At 41.4% G+C, this 22,204-nt stretch overlaps 1 protein-coding gene across 15 annotated transcripts in view; it reads left to right on the top strand.

Annotated features, from left to right (window-relative positions):
* The window catches only part of NRG1 (neuregulin 1), a 761,379-nt gene that overhangs the window by 704,932 nt on the left and 34,243 nt on the right, over nucleotides 1-22,204 (top strand). For 13 of the 15 annotated variants that reach the window (XM_043514729.1, XM_038403301.2, XM_038403295.2 and 10 more), the window contains one exon: nucleotides 15,662-15,791. In XM_043514729.1, coding sequence (XP_043370664.1) covers nucleotides 15,662-15,791 — 130 coding nt within the window. Of the gene's footprint in view, nucleotides 1-15,661; nucleotides 15,792-22,204 lie in introns of those variants that run through there. The other 2 variants (XM_038403306.2, XM_038403304.2) reach the window with 1 other exon arrangement.

Genomic DNA, 22,204 nt, shown 5'->3' with positions numbered 1-22,204 from the left:
GACTGAAGAACCCAGAGTCTGCACCTCCACGCTTCTCCTGCAACTCATTTTGGCTTTTCAGGGCTACTAGGACCCTTCTCCTCTCTCAGGAAACCAGCCAGTCCCAAGAAGCAGCTCCTCGGAGTACACAGCACTGCATCCACCTATAATGCGTTGCACACATCAGCCAGCACACCTCCTCGCCAGTATGTTACAGCTGTGTAGAGTATTTAGGCAGCACAACACACTGGCTCTGATCTCAACAACTGCTTCTTTATTAACTTCCAAAATGGCCCCCAGGGACCAGGCAAAACTCCCCATCCCGGAATACGTGTTTAAAGACTATTCTGAAACAAGTATCCTAAACCTTCAGGTTACAAGGTTCCATAGGCCTCTGTCCTTGGACACCTTGTCTTCCCTCTCTGCATCTTATTTCTGGGTAATCTCATCTGCAAACAAAAATTCAGCTACCATCTCTGTGCTCACTTCTCTACTACAGAACTGTCACTTCCTGTCCAAACTCAAATCTCAGCCTGTTTCTCTGACATCTCCTCATAGGTGTCAAGTTGACAGCTGATGCTCAACATGGTTAAAACAGAGCTCCTAACCTCCCTTCCCCCCTCCCCAACCCTTCCCACTAGCTCTTTTCTCATTCATGGTGGACAACACCACTGTCACTCAGGCCTGTAACCTGGGCCTTATTTTCAACTCAGACCTCATTCTAGGTCCTCAATCCAGGCTGGATCTAAATCTTGTTGATTCTGTCTGCATAACGCCTCTAAGAAATGGTCTTTCCTATCTGTCCACCCAACTAAAACTCTCCTCCAGGTTCTCATCATCTTGTGTCTCAATTACTGCATCTCTTTGGCCTTCACAAATGCAACCTTGCCCCATTCAGAGCCATTCAGAATGCTGCTGTGAAGATCATTCTCCAAGCCTGTCATTTTGACCACGTTGCCCTTCTCTTTGCATTCCTCCGCTGGTCTCAGACTCAAGCTGCTTGTCTTCACTTTCAAGGCCCATCATGCTCTATCCCTACCCTGCCTATCATCTCTCATTCACTATTAAGGTGTCGACTCCTGTCTCTGATCTGCCCATGATGCAAGCCTCCATCTTGTTACATTTTCAAACAAGCATCTTCATGCTTTGTCATATGCTGCCCCGCAAACATGGGACGTGTTCCCCGTAAACATCCACAAAGCTACCTTATTCTCTTCCTTCAAAACCATCTTTAAAATTCCCCTTTGCTGTGATCTCACCAAAACACTTGACAGGGGTTAGGCCACTGATGTGCTGAAATCTCAGTCTATTAAGCTGATCAATATCGGCTTGTTGTTTCCTTGTATGCCCATTACATCTGTTTGTATCCATCTGTTGTTTCTTATCTTATATTTAGATTATGAGCTCTTTGGGGAAGGAACTGTCTGTGTTCATAGAGCACTTAGCGCAAGGGGTCCTTGCTCCATGACTTGGGCTCCTAGGTGGGACAGTAATACAAATAATAAGTTATAATTAATAATCCATTCAAACTGAAATCAGAGTGCCCACATAAGGGTTTACATCAGTTTAGCTAAACCAGTTTTAGCTAAACTGCTGCCGCTTCTGTGTGTGCACATGATTTTATTTTGCCACCAATTTTTATCATGTGGCTTTGTGAATGAATAATCAGAGATGTCTGCTCTGTCTTCATGTGACAGTGATCTCATTTTTACCATTGGGAAACATGGGGGCAGAGGTTCACCATCATTTCATGTGCCCTCACAAAAAGACATCATCTCCACTCAGACCCCTGGAACTTCCTTCCTCCCACAGTCCCTCTCCTAAAGACAGAGCGACATTGTGACTGGCCTTGCTCTATTGCAGAATGGGATGGGGAGCGGGAAAAGCCATAATCCCCAGAGTTAGACTGTGAGCCCAATGTCCAGTGAAGATTGGAGCTGTCACTGGTGCTAGATCCCCCTTCCATGCCTGCTGCCAGGGTAGGGCTGCTGGAAGGAGCATGTACTGCATCTGTGTATATGGTGGCTTCACTCCTGCTCTAATGTATGCTCCAAAGGGCTGCTGAAGGAGTTTTGCCTGAATTGGCAAAAACTAGTTCAGGGGCTCCTGTGGTGGCTCAGTCCCACTGCAACCCTTGTAGACATATTTATGCAGTATTTTAAAGTAACTTCCTGAGTCCTGCAGTATGGCTATTCTGAGAGGGCAAGTTTTGGAACATTCTTCCACAGGACTACTGTGCTTTAATTGTAAGGGATCCTTGAATGTGGGCTGGGTGTTAAAAGTCACCGTGACTGCTTCTTTAATCAGCAGCCCCCTATTGGACTCCCTCCCAGCTCTTATCATGCATACTCATTTTCTCTGCAGTGTCCTTTCGCTTTGGACCACTGAGTCTGGATACCAAGAATCCTCTCTTAATCTGGACCAGAAAGGAAACATTCACAGGGATATCTACAGTCTCTAGGTTAGCAAGATTAGAGAACTGAAGTTTAGCTGATGTTATTTGTTAGTGATTTATGTTCTAGGGAGGTGGATTTATGGATAGAGACACATTTATTACAGTGGGGCCATTAGCACAGCTATAGTTAGGAGCCTGTCAGCATTTCATTATAAATCACCTTTTTGACAGGTTTAGAACTAGACTGTAGAAATTATCTGCTCGCTGAAATGTGCCATTGAGTCTCAGCCTGAGCACATTTTATTTTTCTACAGCATTGTATTTTTTTATTGATAGAAATTAGATCACTTTTTTAGAGGCAAGGAAAGGCTGGTATTGTGCAGCCTTTATTATACTTTCTAACCACACACGCACACATTTCAGAACTGCCAGGCACAGTAATTTGTATGTTGAATTGGTTTGCTCTAACACACTTTGCTGCAGGTGCTGATTAAATAAAAATTACTGTTAGGCCGCATTAATAATATAATTGTCAGTGAGGAAATAGCAGGTGAATGAGAGAGCCTACTTGGAGGACAAGGACAATTAAATTCTCTCCTTCCCCATTACCAGAAATACTCCACACTTTGTCTTTAGAAAAGCGAAATTGACAACAGGTACCAACATTTATGCATTAAGGGCCAAATCCCATTCACACTGGAGTTTTGCGATTGGCTTCCATGGGCCCTAAATAAAGACTCTGCAGTACTGAAATAAGATGAGCAATCATTCTCTATCACCTTCTCACTGAAAGGCCATGTCTACACTAGGACACATAGGGCATGACACATAAGCCATGTCTACACTACACTATTGCTGTAGGAATACCAGTATACTGTACTATCAAAGAGCTCCTAGTATGAACACAGCAATCCTGGAAAAGCTGCGCTTTATACCCGTTTAGTAAAACCACCAACCATGACCAAAACAAGTTATAGTGTAAAAACACTTTCCCTAAACTAGGGACTTTGACCAGCCATGTTGTTCAGAGATCACATCTTTTCACACCTCTGACTGACGTAGCTCTGCTGGCAGAAGCCTGGGGTGTAGATCAGGCATCAGAAATTTACATCTAATTAAAATGAAAAACATGTATTAAACACTAGCAAATTCTACTGCCACTTGTTAAAGTTGATTCCTCTTACCCTGTATGGAACAAAAAATCTTTGAGGGTACAAATCTCTGAACAGCCCTTGAGAACCTCTGGCTATTATATTTTCAACTAATCTGGTTTAAAATCAGCAGGGTTTATCTCCGAAAGTAGTCAAGTAAAAAGGGAAAACTGGGAAGGAATATGTTGCTTTGTGTAAAAAATTGCTCTGAAGTCACCTTTTTCCTGGCAGGAGCACATTTGATGGTGTATCATTTCATACATACACATTCATTTTTAAATGGTATTATACCATTGGGCTGGAAATTAAGTGGGAGGGAAAAAAGAAAAGTCTCCCTGATATATAAAGCACGCTGCTTGATGGCAGTTTCAAGTGCCTTGACAGTTCTCTATAAAAAGACCTTGCTTACAAGAGCTCTAAGGATTTGGCTAAAAGCAAAACACCTACTAATATCATTCTCCACTACTCTCTTCTGCTGTGATAAGTTCTCAGAAGGAAAATGGAAAAGAATGTCTGCATTTTTCAGAAGAACAGCTGACCTGAAGAGGAGCTCTGTGTAAACTTGAAAGCTTGTCTCTCTCACCAACAGAAGTTGGTCCAATAAAAGATACTACCTCACCTACCTTGTCTCTCTTTTTCAGAAGAGGCATATCAAAGGGCTGCTTTGATGGAGTATTGGAGTGGAATTTTCCATGTGTACCCACCCAGAAAAGATTGTCTCTCTGTGGCTGGATGAGCAGCTCTCAGGCAAGGCCGGAGGGTGGCTCCCCTAGCAGAAACCACATGCCAGATCCAATAGCTTTGTTAGGTGCTATGATCTGTTTGTCAAACTCTAATAACCTTTTCCATGGAGAACAGTGCATGGCTGGCATGAAGAATTGGGATACAACTGTCAAGCAATTAATAGGTCTTTTTTTCTGTGGGTTATTTCTCAAAGACTTGTTTTAAATTGCAGTGTGCTTCATTAAAATGTTCTGAGGCCTTGAAGAATGTCAGTAAGAATATGAATATCAAAGTAAATTGGCAAATAAATTCAGACTTCAGTGCATTAAGAAGGAAGCTGTCTCTAACAAAAATCCTTGGACGACGGTCTTTAGGAGACCTTTCCAAGTGCCACTGTCTTATCCTAGTTATCAAGGAGACACCTGACATCTTGCGAGTCATCTTTTTTGCTTTCTGGGTGAAATTCTTTGTGCAATAAATTCCACTAGGGATCTGGGGGATCATTCTACACTGGTTTGTGATTTACATAGAAACTCCATGGGCTAGGAGCACAAACTGGGAGCCAGACTTTGCTGTGCACCACAGAGGGGCCCTGGAGTTGTCTGAGGGATGAGAAAAGCCATAATGCCTCAGCATTGGCATGTCCCCTTCCGTGCCCAAGCATCCATAGGGCACTGCTCCTTTGCACCCATGTTAGGGTGGAGAGGGAGAATGAGTTATTGTCTTTATTTTAGAAAACCTTTGTACCCTCGATACACTGAATAACTTTCAGAAGCATTTTTATTTTATTTTATTTTCAGTTATTTATATTTCTCGACAGAGTTAGAGAATATTTCTCATTGTAGCAAACCTTGAACAGAAGGCAGATTTGGGATATTTCAGCGAAATCCAATCTGCTAACTGTAAAACCCCTTTTCCTCTCACTCCTCCATTGCTTGGGCCCCAGTACATAAAGCACGTCTCCTGGCTTAAGAGCCTGAACTCGAACCTGAGTTACAACATCAGAGCAACACACAATTGTGAGCCCAGCGAGCTCCCTCGATGGAGAGGCTTGCTCTCAGATGCAGTGTAGACATACCCGTTGATTCATACTGAGCAGCACTAGAGACTGGACATTTTAGAATGTGTAGGGGAGGATTGGACATTGGTCACTCACGCAAGCAGATTTAACCTGGGACTCTGACTTAGGCCCTGAGTCAGCAATGCACTTAAGCATGTGCTTAAATCCATCCTTCTTCAACAAAGCTCTTAAGGACATACAGAAGACTCACCGAAGTCAATGGGACTTAAGAATGGAAAGTTAAACATGTGCTTTCTTGGGTAGGGATGAACTTAGGATCATATTTAAAGTTAAGCGCATGCTGAAGTGGTTTGCTGTATTGGGGCCCTAGCAATGGAGAGGTGAGAGGAGAAGGGGACGTTACAGTTATCAGGTTGGATTTAGCTGACATGTCCTTTATAATTAAAAGCTTGCGTGTCATTTTAGGAAGCTGGTGAATGGACTTTACTACCTAGCATTCAAAGACACTTTGTCTCTATCACCATCAGCAGATTGCATTAATCTTAAAGAGTTAAAAGATTAAACTGAAATTAGAAGTAGATCAATAGAAATTAGTAGAGTTAGTATATTTCTGTTTATCTACAGAATTTGAGTGCACACCTGGGACTAATAAGAAAAATTCAACAGCTAAAAGGGGAAGAAAAGCAGACTTTGAATCACACATCTCTATGGGATGGAAGTATTTCATTAATCCATCTCATAAGCAAATAGGTAGATATCATCAGCATATAAATCAAGACTAAAGCATTAATTTATTGAATTTATAATGTAGCACTTACTACAATAGCATGCAGGAGCAGTAAAAGCTTGGCAGACTGAGCAGTAACACTGACCTAGACAGCATGTTTTATGCAGAACTTCACTACCTTATTTCAGTTTAACTCAAGCCACAATGGTTAGGCATAGGGATTTTTTATAATTGAATGTGTTGTTTAAAATAGGTGAGATACACAAATAGCAAAACATTTCACATAGGAAGACAAAACCATAGATCTGAGAGGAAAAAGAGCCGTAAACCAAGAATAAGAACTCCAGTATGTGTACTTACATTACTTGCTGGCTCAGTGAACTACTACAGCACCAGTCCTGCAATCAGATCCAGGCAAGCAGACCTTAGCAGTCAGCAGGTGCAAGGGTTTGCCTCTGCAGACCTAGCTGCAGGATTGGGACCTATGTGTGTTAGTGTTTCCCCTTTGGGGGAATTGTTATTGCAGAAACCAAACAAGAACAGAGGTTTATTAATGCCTTTGGAATTAAAATCATTGTGTACATTTATTTACTGTACACTACATTTGTGGGATAGAAATGATCATGACGCTATTGGTTATATTACAATCAGACCCAGAGACTCGAGTCAGGATCAGGGCACCATTGTGCTAGGCACCGCAGCTTGATAAAGAGTGAGGCTAGACCCTTTTCATATCTAGTTGACTGGTTCAAATCCAGGTCAGCTTTGTAGCTACCTCTGTAGCAGTGTGTGCCTCTGATGTCTGTTCATTGGCATGTATGAAATAGGGCTCCTAGTGCTCTGGGTGTGTCAGCCCACTTCCTAATAGGTAAGTGTCCTAATTACAAAAACATCACGCCAGTTGCCTCTTACTGACAATCTTATTGGCAGCCAAGGGAGATCTGGGTGTGGTTCTGTGGAGAGAATTCAGGGAACAGTGAATTCCTGTGTAAATGGAGAAACCTAAATTTAGCCTTGCTGGGGCTGTAATGAAAGGGTGCCATCTTGTTTCTCCAAAGTCCTCAGGGTCTAGTTGCTATAGAGCTCTCGCTCCATGTGCAGTCACATCCCTCTTATCATTTCCACCTGGCCTTGTTGGGGCGGGCATCCCCATGACTCACAGGCCCACTGTGGACACACTTTTGGCTCATTTCCTGAACTAGCTCCGTTATCCTATTTCATATTATCTGTCTCTTTTTCTGAGTATCATTAGAAACCTTCCCCTGATGCTTCTAGGCTTGTCTTCTCTTTGGGGCAGCTGAAACTTGTCAGCGTGTTACATTAAGCTGTATAAGCAGTGCCTAGGACATTCACAAGGGATCATTTCCTTTTCATAGAGGCCAACCAGTATTATGCAAGTGTGTTGATCAGGAATAAAAATGTAAGAGTGATACTAGCACTTAAGTATGCCAGGAAAGTTCCTGGCATTTACCTTCAAGGTTTCCTGCCCGCATCTATGGTGCATATGTAGTGTATCTGATTCATTTCAGATTACATAAAAATTACATAAATTACATAAAAAAATTACATAAATTACATAAATTACATTCACGCCCACTTTAAAATGCCTTTGCACTGCCAGAGCTGGGCAAAGGGACCTACTGTAAATGAGAATACGGCCCTCTGTATAGGAGACCATTCTCATTGAATGCATTGCAGACTTCCAGGATTCTTTGCACATTTATATTGTGAATTTGCAGCTCAGTAAATCATTTGCATTGGCCTCCTGTCTGCAAAGGCTTTAAATGAATGGGTTGTGATGAGACACAAACTCCCTACCCCAGTTGACTTGGCCACCCAGATTGTTCAGGATAACGTGTATTCTCCAGCTCGGGGTGGAAGTCAGCTTTTGGAATGTCTCTTCTAAAATAGCAGCCACTATTGCCTCCTTGTCAGTCCCACCCTCCAAGTGCTAACGTTTTCTCCGATGCTTGACACAGGCCCCAAACATAAGGCACTTACCTATTCAACTGTTGGTTTCCCATGCATGTTTTCAGAGCCTGCTTTCCTAGACACATGACCTTTTGGTCACACCTTGTGCATTTTTTCTATCTGTACCATGTACCCCAACATGACCATCTATTTTGCTGTTCTTCTGACCTCCGATTGGATTGGGGGCATTTAAACCCCCCATTACCAGTGAATTTGCCATCTCTTGCTGCATTGCCTCTCCCGATTTCCCTGAAGTGAAAGCTGACCTCATTTGTAGCTTTGTAAAGAGTTGCTTGTCTGAAATCCCAATTGCAAGCCAGATCTCTCTGTGCTCATCTCGTCTAATCACAGATTTCCCCAAGTTTCTAATTTCCCCTGTGTTATGTGCAGTTGGGGCTCACGTCTCATCTAGTGTTTTCATATGAAATACTAATCAGACTTCCTTAAAAACAGCCTCTAAATTTCCCTCCCTATCTCAAAAGTAAACAAAACAAAAATGTTCCTGGTCATGCTGCCTGGTGCATACGTCTCCTCTCAGCCCTCCGCAGTGAGCTGAGATGCTGTGCAGATCCTGCCGGAGTGCTGCTGCCAACTGGGTCAGTCTGTTGGCCTATCAGGGAGGAAGCGATCTGGCACAAGGAACTGAAGACTTAGTCTTTAGTTTTCTGCTTTTCTTTTCTCGGTTTGCACTCTTGAAGGGAAATTGCTTCTGACTCTGTGTCACGGAGGTGAGCAGGACAAACTGCATTGGTTCAACAACAGTTTACATTCTCTCAAGCTTTCCTGAAGTTTCTATCTCCCAGACCCAGTGATTTCCTGTTTCCCTTTAGCTGGCCCTGATCTTCAAAGAGATAGTGCCACTGTAAGAGAGCTATAGAATCATTCCCTGACTGTTAAGGTACTTGATTCTGGCTTCTAAAGTCAGAACTGGCTCCTTAAAAGATCTTCTGTGAACTTGCACAGAATATCATCCACACTGTGACTAATATAATAGTCCTTCTTGAAGATTAAGGCTATATATATACATATATTTTTTTTTAAAAGGTTATTTCCTATGGATTAGCCCAGACAGTATGTTCTCGAAATGTGCCGTTCAACAACAAAAGCCAAAGATCTTGTAACTCTTCTGCTAGAACCTATGAAGAGGATCACGGTGTGAGCTAAAAAGCTTGTCCCTTTCATCGGCAGAAGTTGGTCCAATAAAAGATATTACTTCTGCCACCTTGTCTCTCTAAGGCAGGGGTGGCCAACCTGTGGCTCCGGAGCCACATGCGGCTCTTCAGAAGTTAATATGCGGCTCCTTGTACAGGCACCAACTCTGGGGTTGCGCCAACTTTCCAGTTGCTCAGTGCTCAACCCCTGGCTCTGCCACAGACCCTGCCCCCACTCCACTACTTATAGAACATACTATCAGTTTGGGGTATCTGCCCTGTTTTTGACAGTCTGCCCTGAGGTAGGCACTCACGGTCATGAACCACTCCAGACAAAGTGACATGTTTGTTGGAGAAGTGAAAGGCATGACACACACCTGATTTTCAGTTGTGAGGCGCTACCTCACATTGTACTGATGTTGCACACTAGCTTAGAAATGTTTGTCTGTAGCTTCACAGGTATGTCACAAAAAGCTGAGACAACCTCTCCCCACCCCCTCACATTTTGGATAGACATTTTCTATGCTATTATGGTACAGCAGGTGGCAAGCACTTCTGAGTCAGTAGGAATTGATGCTCAACATGGAGTCATGTTACTGGCGTTGTCAACCTTCTGACAAAATGGACAACCTGGCCATTCAGGGCCACTTTCTGCCACCCTACTTCACATTGAGTAGCATCTTATTTTACAAATAACCACCTGGAAAGATACTCTTCAACATTCACAAGGTGGCAGAATCTAGTCCTAAAGATCCTATGGCATTCTTCACAAGGGTAGGAGCATTGACCCCTGTGTTATGGCCAGATTCCAACTCACCATACGTAATTACATTCTGCCAACCTAAAATTTTCCCTGCAGTTTTAATTGGGTAATTTAGTCTTTGCTTCCTGTGCTAAAATAATATGTAGATTTGCAGTGTACTATTACAAACAGTGGTCATCTTTCACCTCAGAGGTGGCTGCATTTCACTGATGGATGAAGGTTATTGTCTTTCTATTGGTTCAGTTTGTAAAATGCTTTGGGAGCCATCCGAATAAAAGGTTCTGGATAAATGTAAGATGATAAATCTACCCATTTTCTCTTTCCAAAAGTCTGCGGCTTCAAACTATGATGACAAAGGCATTTGGTGAAACTTGTGATTTTGTGATTCTTTGCATCTTCCTCTGTTTGATTTGTTTTATATTTTGGCCTGCAGTGGTGTTTATTCTACCCATTGTAGGGATCCTTGTATTTTTTGTCCCAGATTTTCTCACAAACGTGTGCACACAATACTGATTTGTGCATGTATATTATGTGGTTTTAAAGCTTGAGCAATCACAAATTGCTCATTTGAAAAGTTGCTTCTATATGTGCTTGAGTTTTGCAATTGACTAGAACAGGCCAAATTCATAAGTATGCTCTGGCTTCTTTATGCCATGCCTGTGATGCAAACCTGGCTCTTTAAAGCCCTTATTATCGTAGTAATTTGCCAGCCAAACTGGAATTTTGGCTACACTGCATCACCAGAGTGATGCAAAGCAGCCAGAATATACTGATGAATCTGGTCCTTTGACCCAAAATGCCTATTCATAATACACTAAACATTTTTCTAGCAGTTTTTTTCTTGCCCAGAGGTCAATCTTATATTTTGAAATTTCGGTGTGTAGTTTTAAGCATGGCTAGAGTTTCCTTTTTAAAAGCATGAAATATAAAGAAGCTGGAACATATCCATCCATATTTCTGGTGAAACTAAATGTATCCTGTGTGTTCCAAAATCACAGAGTTTGGAATTTTCAAAAGCAGTTGGTATCGGCCTAACTTTGTTCCCATTGAAGTCAATGGAAGACCTTCCGTTGCCTTCAGTGGAAAACCTACCCAGTGAGCTTCTATTTGTGTAGTGTTTGTATTGGGAACTTTACCCATTAGCAGCTGTCTGCAAATACCTCTTCAGAGGATCTATATAAACATAAAGGAATCTTACAGCATGTCTTGGAGTTGGGCAGATAATTAAATATTATTAACTCTGTTTTATGGGGATCACTCTTGGGAGGTGCCAAGCAAAGAAGTCAATGGGAGTTGAGGATGCTCATTACTTCGCAGGATAAGCCTTCCGATAGTTAATCTGAAACATACAAGGATGAAGTGACTTGTCCAAGGCCATATGGGAAATTAATCCACCCTGCAGATCTTTCAGTGGCTGATGTTCAGGTCAGTAGGGAGTTGGGTTTGTGCATAGAATAGGGTGATTGAGCTCCAACTGGGAGAATGTGGGGACAGTAAGGCTGATTCCATTTAGGGATATGTGGTGTTATCGTTTCAGAATATGTTGTCTCAGAGTTGTCTCTTTTTTCATCTCTGTCCCTGTCTCTCTCGCTGGAGTGAGTTATAGCTAGGCTGCGGTTGATAGTGGTGTTTAGTCATAGAAACATATGATATACTGAGCTTTCTCTCTCATCTCTTCTCACAAAAGGAGACAAGGCTGTCTACTTACAATTCAGCAACTAATCTTATTCATGACCTATAAGCTGCCTTCAGACAGAATGATGATCCTTTCTGTGCACTGAGGCTGGCACTTTATTTTCTCTTCACTTGAGCATTGACATCTTACCTGTCACCTTGGGTGGCTGAGAGTATGTCTTCTGATGTTACACCGATGTCTGCAGAAACTAGATTAAAATAGGCATAGGCTTCTATTGTGCTTAGATTGCACAGATGTTCACTAGCAATGAGAACACGGAGCCTTCTTAGACCTCTGTCGGTGGTAGCAGATGGAGTCATAGGCACTTATAAAGGATCCGTGTGTCCTAAAGCTGTAGCAACATTATTTACTGTAGAGTTCCATTTTGGAAAAAGGGGGGAGAGAGAGAATCCAAACTAGCATGCATTTCCATGTTTCAAGACACAGAAAGGTTAGAGATCTCCCAGGTAAGCAAAAAATTGCCATGACTTTGCAATGAAGTTGTGCTAAGGTTTAATTAAGAGATTGGGCTTCCCTGAGGTTTTGGGGTGGAGGGTGAAGCATTTTTTAGAGAACAGTTATTAAATGTGTCTAAAACGTCTACGATTTTGAGAAAGATCATATCTAGGATACCTCTCTAGTCTTCTATTTGTGCTTGAGTAGTTCCCTCAGGAGGGAAGAGATTTCATTGTCTTTCATTGCCTTGCAAATATTTGCATTAGTGAGAATGTTACGTGTCATTTATGCTACGTCCAGTTGTTTAGTAAAGAAAATGTTGCTCGCAGTCATGAAAAAAGAAAATGGAACACCCAGTATTTTTAAATGTCTGCTTATGCCTGATGTTTAGAAATTGTTTTATGATTTGTGTTTTATACTTTAAGGAAATTAAGACAATGAATTAGGGAACGTGGATCATGCAAACAGATATGCATATCACTCGTGCCTATTTAATATGGGCTTATAAAAGAGAAATGAAATTAGGGTAAAAATTTTGACTAGATGATTAAATACGTAACAGAGAAATATGTTAGCTACTTCGGTGCTATGCCTTTCCACTGCAGCTCATTGTCAATACATTGTAAAATAACTCAGGCCCTCAGGGCCCCCTCTGAGAACTTTATGAGTTACGGAAGGCAGGAGCTATGGGGCTTGTTATGGATTGAGTGAAATCTGCTCTGAGGACCACCTGCTCCAGAACTCAACATTTCTTCCGCCATGTGGGTTTAAGGGAAACCTAACACCACGATTTTGGTGCTTTTTAAATTTAATTTGCAAAATAGACATGCAACGGATAGAGTTAATACTGGTTTATCCACCAAAAATTATGCATCAAAGACAAGCTGTCTCCAGAACTAACTGACTGAGGACAGAGGTGGATTGAGACTGCAGTGCTAGTCTATCAGAAATACAGGAAAAAAATGTGCATAAGATTTATAAAACACACAATGCCAAACTTAAGAGTGAGGGGAGAAAAAAACTCCTGGCAAAACTATGTAAATCCCTTCTATCCTGGGGTTTGTCTGAGAATGACAATGTATTCCCATCTCTCACAATTTGTTCAGAGCCACTGCAGCCATCCAAAGTTCACTTTACATCAGCAGGGCACTAACGGTTACTTCCAAACTCCATGATGATCAATTTTGATCTAGCTGCTGCTAAAAGAAAAAGTGCCGAGCAGGATGACCGGAGCAATTATAGATAGCTACAGGCTCGTTCCTTACAACTATACTTATAATTCAATTTCAAACATTCCATTAGTTTCTGTGGTAGTAATAAGCTTTGCCGGCGGGAGTTCAGGCAGACAGTATTGCTTTTCATTTCAAATTAATGCATTAGATTTTTGAACCATAGGATGTCTTCAGAACAATGGTCTTACTTTCAAGAAGAAATGTTTTAAAGGGGCTAAAAGGAGGGCAATATGCAGTCAAGCTACATAGGTTGAACTAAATTCAGAAGGGAGTCTAAGCTAGTGTAAGTTACACCTTCCAGTCCTATCCAGTCTAAAATGCATCACCTACTGGGACCCACATTCACTTCAACGTAGGCTTGGTCTACACTTAAAACTTATACCAGTGTATCTATTTCGGTTAGGGATGTAAGATGTTAACTGGTTAACCAGTAAATGTTAGTCTTACCGGTTAACCACCTTAACCATTAACCTCAGCGGCCCCACGCCAGCTGGAGTGGGCCCAGCCATGGCCCCCAGCTGAAGCAGCCAGAGCAGCGCCACCTGGCCAGAGCGGGCCCAGCTGCTTACTTCGTTAACTGTTTAAACAAAATATTGGTTATCATTTAAACAGTTAATTTATTAAACGGTATTTACATCCCTAATTTCGGTCAGGGATGTCAGTGTTTCTGTCATTTGGGGAGCTGGTGTTCCTACATGAGCAGAAGAACTCCCATTGGCATGTGCTGAATCTATACTAGGTGGCTATGCTGACATAGGCTGTGCAATGTAGACATAACCTCACACTTGACAGAGTCTTTGGACTACTACAGCCATGCTTAGACTAGGTTTCCCCATAGGGTTGACCACAACCAGCCAACATGACGCACTCTCTACAGTAGGTGAAACATCATGTTAAAACATGTTAGCCTAGGCTTTTAAAGCATGATCTATTGACCTAGACTAGATATGGCCTTCATTTAACTGAGCCTACCTGAGGGGCAAGGGGAAAGGAATGGATTGTTATCAGGATTTATTATTAATTTTTTCACATTTCATTAGCACCTCAGGGCCCCAATCAGGATCAGGACCCTAGATGTAACAAGTGCGTGCAAACAAATAGAAGGAAGGAGGGAGGGAGGACCTGGAAAACAGCATTAGGAGCTCAGGTTTATACAAATGAGCAAGCTATATGCACAGCTGGATGGTTTGGGATCAGTTAACTTTAAAACAAAATTTACAAAAAATAAACAAATTAATAAGATAAACCTTAGAAATCCTGCCTACTTAGTGGCTCCCAAAGTCTAAACAGCTTGTAGACTTTGGGAGCTGGGCCTGACTGGGAGTTTGGTCAGCAGTGTTATGGGACTTCACCTTGAACTCACTCACTCTAGTTTCTCTTTATTTCTCTTGTAACCATTTCTGACTTTAATGCCTTATACTTGTGCTCACTTGAAACATCTCTCCTTGTAGGTAAATAAACTTGTTTTATTCTTCAATCAAAACTAATCCAGTGTTGGGAGCTATGTGGGTAACTCCATTTAGGGTAGCAAACTGTTGTATATTGAACCTCTTAGAGAGGCAACGGACCTAATATATCTGGACTGTCCAGGAAAAGGTAGGAGAGTGCAGAACACAGGGTTTTGGAAGAAATTCCAGGACTGGAAGCATGTTGAGGTCACCCTGCAAGTGGTAGCCAGGTGGTAGAAGTCAGAATGTGACTTGTGTGTGGCTGGCAGGCTGCAGCCATACACAGACACTCGGGGTGGGGAGACGGGGGGGAGGAGTGACCTGCATGCTTGAAGGCTGTTTGTGAGCAGCCCACTGGGAGCTATATCAGCAAAGCATTATAAGGCACCCAAGAGTGCAGGGCAAAGGTGACCCAGCCCCTCACTAGTTTGGATTATATACCGGAATGTCATAATATCACATTATGTAGTATTATTAATATTTATTATTTAACATGTATATTGTGGTAGCACTTAGAGGACAACCAATCGAGGGCCTTGCAAACCTATAGTGACTGACAATCCTTGCTCCGAAGATCTTATCACAATAGACTTACTGCAATTGAAGTAATTTCATAGATAAATTACACAGTCCTTTTAATGAAATGTTCTTGAGCTCCGATAGAATTTACAGGTGCTTGATGGGTTGCAGTATGGAATTTTAAACTCTCCCAGTTCATGTGCACGGAGCATGTCTAAGAATTCTTTGTGCTCTTTAAGTTGGTCAGCACAATACTGCCTCCGCTAACTATTGTTTTCCATGACTCAGATTAATTCTAGGAGGCCACATGCAGATAGCTCACAAGAATCACCAATTCTTCCCTACCCCATGTCTCTTCCACACACATGCCTAAATTGTATTAAAATCCAAAGACTGTTCAGTAAAGAACCAAACCATCTTGAATTGTAGTTTCTCTCTTCTCTCTTCCAGCCACTTCTACATCGACTACTGGGACAAGTCATCTCACAAAATGTGACATAAAGCAGAAAGCCTTCTGTGTCAATGGGGGAGAGTGTTACATGGTCAAAGACCTTCCAAACCCCCCCAGATATTTGTGCAGGTAAGAAGCCTTTGGCTTATTTCAGTGGAGCCACCATGTTTCTTGTGTAATTTTTCTCAAAGTAATTGCTTTAATATCTGAACAGTTCTCTCTCCCACAAATGGCCCAGCAGATATTTAACAGAAGCATTAGATACATCTTCACCTTTGTGTGGCAGAGTTGGTATGAAAACTCTCTAGCTATTGAGAATGACCCCTGTGTAACAGGGCTCGTGTTCATTGCAGTGTTAACTCAAGGTATAACTTGAGTTTTGCCCCAACCTGACTCCCATCTCTATACAGAATCTTTAGCTCAAGTTAAGTGGTGCTCTATACTTGAGCTAGCTAGCCTATTTGGGGGGTGGGGAATGAGGGAAGGGGTTGAAACCTGAGTGGTGCTGACACTTTGGGTTTGTCGATACTTCAATCACGGTGTGTTATTGCAGCTCATGTAAACATACTCAAACTAGCTTTAATCTCTCTAGCTCTTGCACAGAGCAGAGAAGCCGCTTGACACCCTTGAGTTAATAATGCAGTGGGGATGCAATAGCTCGAGTTACAAAAACTCATCAACTGCTAATCCAATCACTGTGCTGCTAATCCCATCACTCTGTATAGCTGGAGTGTTGTTTCATAGTGTGATTGGTCTCACTTGAGAGGCTAGTCTAGACTAGTGGAATAATTCAAGTGTACTCACTGTTGCAATGAAGCCAAGCCTATAGATAGCTCACACAATAGTTATTAAAACTCCACAGATGGTTTCATAATACAGATAGTGCTATGTGCCCAGCTGGCATTTGGATACCCCTGAGATAACTATTATTTGAAATCGTGGCTGTTAGATCTTAGAGGACAGGTATCACCGATTAAATATACCCCAGATAATGAAAAGATATATTGTGGAATAACTATGTCCGATATAGCACATGCATACAGTATAGCACATACAGTAGTTCATTTTTATTAACATTTTGTAGTAAAACAAATGACGTATTAAAGATCAATTGAAATATTATTTAGAAAACTTAGTGCTGCCAGAAGATGTTTTGTTTTGAAGTTAGGTGACTACAAAGTCACCGGGTCTAATGAGGTCAAATTAATAACTGGAGTTATTACTTTGTTAAATGCACAATTTTGTAATAAGCAATGTAGATTGCCATCTGAACTCATCAGTGGATGTCAGAGTTTTAGACACAGAGCCTTGATTCGGGAAAGCACTTAAGGATGTGCTAACATTGATCCGTATTCAGGAATTCACTCAAGCACATTCTTAGCTTGAAATGCATGCCTGAGCACCCTTCTTGAATCGAGGCCTAGTTTCGCTATCACAAACAAATCCAAATCATAGCATACATCAGCCCATTATTCTGCAGAAGATCCAGTATAAATACAAACAACAAGGAATAGACTAACACGGCTACCCCTCTGAAAAGTATAAATTCAAATAAAGCTTTGCATCTTGCCATAGCACATTGTACAACAGGTACCTTTGGAGCTGTAGTGATGCTGATAACAGACCAGAGCCAGATGCAGCTGAGTGCTCTAAATTCTCACTGACTTCAAACACATGGCGTTCAGTATCCTGAAAAACTGAACCTTAAGGGAACTTTTCTCTGTAAGAATATTGGCATTTTCAAGAGAGGCAGCAGAAGCTAGTCAATATGATACACAAACTGGTGTAATCACATGAATTTTCAGTGTTATAAAGGCTAAAAATCAAAACCCAATAATCGCTCTTCTGCAACTTCATGTAAAGTGAGAGTGGAGAGATACCTTGCTTTCACATGGAAAGGAGAAGATAGAAATTGCTTCCAGGAAATACTGGCTGCACGCTCGTGAAACACTTTCTGTTCACTTCAATTTTGCCTTTTTCTATGGATCTTGCCTGCAATTAACAAGATTTGTTTTGTCACAAATTCCCCAGCTGCTGGAATCATGACTATTTATTCTATCGCTGTTTATAACTATTTTCTTTAATGTAAAAGTACCAACTTTGTTTTGGGACAATTGCACTAAAATTACATGATCATCATAACCGAGCAGTGCAAGATGACCCAATTTTAATACTACACCCCTGGGAACCTACCAGAAACCAGCTCCTGTGCTTCCACTTCTTCATTTCCTCCTCGTACCCCATTCAGAACATTTCATAGCAGCCCCAATGGCTGTGCACATAACACATTTGCTGTGTGCATAACATTTTTACTATTCATTGGTATTGCTCTGTTGAATTTAGAGTCACCTCTTCTTCACTCTATCTCAGGACACTTTTTGAAATTGCCAGATCTGACAGTGTTTGCAATTTATTATTGTAATTTTATTTTATGTTAAATGTCCCAGGCCCTCTTAAATGATTTTTTCTGATGTAGAAAAAAAATAACTGTTAAAATCTAGAATCAGAGTGAAAACAAAAATAACTCCCTAAAATTTGTGCAGGGCACTTTTCTGGGTGGCACAAGAAATATCTGGAGAAGTCATTACAATGTAAAATCACAGGGTCTGATTTTTATTTATACTAAAGCAGTGGAAAGGGAGCTCACTGTAAAGGAGAGCTAAGTTCACAATTAGTTTGCAATGCTTCTGCTATGTCTCTTTGATATTTACCAGCACTGAAGCTGTTTATACTGTAACAAAACAAGACACATGTCTCTGCGATACAGTGACATGAGAATCTGAATTGTGTTTTATTGGGTACATACTGCAAATCTGAAGAAACAAAATAGCATTATTTTCTTGCATGGTTAAAGATACGGATGTCTATTTTTAAGTGTTTGTTAAAACAAATATCTGTCAAGGACATATTGCTTCCTTCTACTGTGATAACAAATCTTTTTCCAGAATGTGCCCATGGAATCAGAAACTTGAAAGATGGTACTTGCTCTTCATGTTTCTGCCTTGGTAGCAAGTTCACATTTTCCATATGCTCCATCTGTTGAGAGCAAAAACAAAATTTTTAAAGCATGAGCCTCATTGTTCTAAATTGTTTTTATCACGAATCAAAAAATGTGACTCAGATGCACAACAACCATGGAATTTTCCAGGCAATGTCTCTGGTCATGTAAGCCCCCGTGAATCTGTCTCCTATTGCTAAAGTCAGAAGTTGTGTAATCAAAAGTGATTTCCAAAAAACTGAAGGTATAATAATTAACACTGTGTCACATTTTGTTTTCACTGATACTAGTATAAATTTTGAAAGAATTGATTGTTTTAGAGATGTTTGTTAGTTACCTGGATTTATTTCTGAGATATGTATATATCTACAATGTACTGTACCTGAAATGTTGCATATAGCAACATCTACAGTGGCACAGTGTTGTATACATTTCTCTTTTGTGTAATCTAATTACAATCCTGGACCAAACAGAATAATCTCAGTCTGAAAAAAGAGAGTTTGGAGAGTTTTTTTAATGAGACATTGGGTAAAACTTTTTAAAGTGCCTAAATGAGAAAGGAGTCATTTTGAAAAGTGATTTAGGTACCTGGACCCAGGTCCTCAAAGGTATTTAGATGCATAACTCCCATGGGAGCTAGACGCCTACACACCTTTGAGTATCTGGGCCTTGGAAGCCTACACCTCATTGGATATGTCTACACAGCAATTGAACACCCATGGCTGGCCAGGGCCACCTGGTTTGAGTTCACCAGGCTCAGGCTAAGGGCTCGGGCTGGAGCCCAGCTCTGGGACTCCACAAGGGGAAAGGGTCCCAAAGCCCAGGCTCCAGCCCAAGCCCAGATATCTATACAGCAATTTTTAGCCCCACAGCCTGAGCCCCGTGAGCCTGAGCCAACCATGTCCATGCCATGGGTCTTTTCTTCCGCTATAGACATACCCATTTGCTTTCAGTAAGACTTAGGATATGTCTGCTGTGCAATGGGAGATGTGGTTGCAGCTGGAGTAGGCATACCCATACTAGCTTGCAGCTAGGTAGCCTGGCTCACTATAGCAGTGAAGACAGGGTGGCACAGAGCCTGGCATGGGATAGCAACGTGAGTGCACACCTACAGTCCCAGGCAGCCTTGTGCATCCCAGGCTGATGCTGTGCCACCAGGTCTTCGCCGCTATTTTTAGCCTGCTAGCTAGATTAAAGCTAGGCTGGTATGTCTACAAGTGGCAGTCACACCTCTGACAGCAGTGCAGACATAAACGTAGGCTTCTAAGTGCCTACATCACTTCTGAAAATGGGACTCATGTTTATTCTACAGTATCACAGCAACAGGGCTGCAGCTATGCTGCCGTCGCGCCTTACCGTGGATGCGTCCTTCATCGAGGAAACAGGTTTTTCCATCACTGTAGTTAATCCACCTCTCCGAGAGGCAGTAGCTAGGGTGATGGAAGAATTCTTCCGCTCACCGAACCTTCTCCATAATGGAGGTTAGTTCAACCTAACTGTGTTGCACGGGGCGCAACATTTTGTGCAGCCCTGAGCAATGTAACAAAGGCAATATAATTTTTAGGTGTAGCTCACGCCTTAGGCTTCTCAGTCACAGAGGTGCTTTTGAAAATTTTACCCGAAGTCCAGTATTGCCAGACCATGTGGTATTTTAACAGGGTTGTGAAAAGGAGAGTGGTTAGCAGCTCTCTTTTATTTGGAGAAGACTCTATATAGTATTCTTCATGTTTTTTCAAGCCCTGTTTGGAACAGTCTTTCCATAACCCATTTTTGATTACGCTAATTTGATATTTCCTTAGTAACACACCACACAATTTGTGTTTCCTTTGCTGCTATTATTCCCTAAAAGTGATTTTATGCTATAGCTTTGGTGGTTGAAAACAGTGCTTCTTTCTAGCAGAGAGACATTACTTGACCTTGCTTAACAACAAAAGAATGAATTTCTTATTTTTATAATTTTCTATATCCCTGTTTGCAAATGGAATGGGTAGAATAGGAATTAATTAATGTGATGATCCAGAAAACTGTTAATTGAGGGGGGGAAAGGGAAGCTTATTACAGTGCTAACTGAAAGGTTTGCCAAGTCTGAGTGGGTCAAGAGGCAGGATAGTGTTAACAGTTCTGAACTAAGCAATTAAAGGCACAGTTCTTACAGTGATTCATGTAAATGTTGATAAAATATTCCTGTGCTACCTACCTGTACTACGTATTTGCTTATAGTAAAGAGACTTGTTCTTGATCTTTTCTATTAATATGTTAATAGTTAGTCAAAACATGGAGACTAGTCATTTTACAAAATTAAAAACCACTAAACACAGAAATCATCAGGGATTAGAAAAACTTTTAGATATTATTCTTTTATTGGATCCAGGAAAAGGCTATGGTCCTGATGATTTAAGCCATCTAATTTCTTTAATAAATAGTTGGTATAGCCTCTAATTAGCCAGTAGAGAAGATACAGGTCCAGAGTAATTTCTCGGTTATACCATTGTAAATCCAGAGCAGCTCTTATCTTCATTGACCTTATTCTGATTTACACTGGTGTAACTGACCGTGGACACCGGCCCATATATATATAAAAGGAAAGAATTGAAAATGCTATGTGGGTAACCAAAAAATAGAGTGATGACTAGTGACAGTGTTGGAGAAATTACAATATAAGAAGGTGCTTTCAAATATTGCCTGTTCATACATGTATAATCCAGAGGAGACAGTTTGACAGGCAGAATTGTAATCTGCACTGAATTTTGGTTGTCTGCAATAAAATGCCTTTCACATGCACAAATAATCAGAAGTGGAAATGGTCATCCAACCCTCTGTCCACACTGGGCCAGTCTTTATCCCTTGTTTGCAATGGTTGGCAACTGCACCAGTGTTGACAACAGTTTAAGTGTCAGTATAAACACAGCTAAATTGTTTTCCAGCACTGTGTCAAGAAGCCTGACCCTGATCAGACTGGAAATGCACTAGCACGTAAATTATTGCCAACACCAATGCAGCTGCACCCACTGCTGACAACAGGAACAGAACAAGGAGCAAGCGGACCCCAGAGGCCAGTGACCGTGGGCCTGATCCTGAGCCTTTTAGTCACCAAAATGCTCATAGACATCATTTGAAGTTTGGCCTGAGTCAGGAGATGGGAATCCAGAGTAGGCATGAACGGCCCTGAATCTGAGATTTAGTGATAAAAAGCACTGTAGAAGAACACGGTATCATTACTACTACTACGAGGATGGGTACTTAACAGTAAAAGCCTAGTGTAAAATAAGAATTAAATTAACAGGATAAAACACTCTATTGCAGTTTTGTTTCTTCCAGTTTGCTAATACAAATCCAAATTCAACCTACTTCCCTGCCCAGTGGCATAACCTTCCTCTGTCTTTATTATTTCATTCTTTATTGTATTTATCTATGGTAGTGCTCAAGGATCCCTGTTGGGATCAGGGTCCTAATGTGCTAAGGCTATACAAACACATCAGAAGACAGGATCCTTGCTTTGAAAAGCTTAAAATCTGTTCCTTTGATAAACAGATTCATCTCTACA

The sequence above is a fragment of the Dermochelys coriacea genome, chromosome 5 (genome assembly GCF_009764565.3).
Source record: "Dermochelys coriacea isolate rDerCor1 chromosome 5, rDerCor1.pri.v4, whole genome shotgun sequence".
NCBI classification, from domain to species: Eukaryota; Metazoa; Chordata; order Testudines; family Dermochelyidae; genus Dermochelys; species Dermochelys coriacea.
The sequence above is the reverse complement of the archived record's forward strand: the minus strand, read 5'-3'. Positions and strand labels throughout refer to the sequence as shown.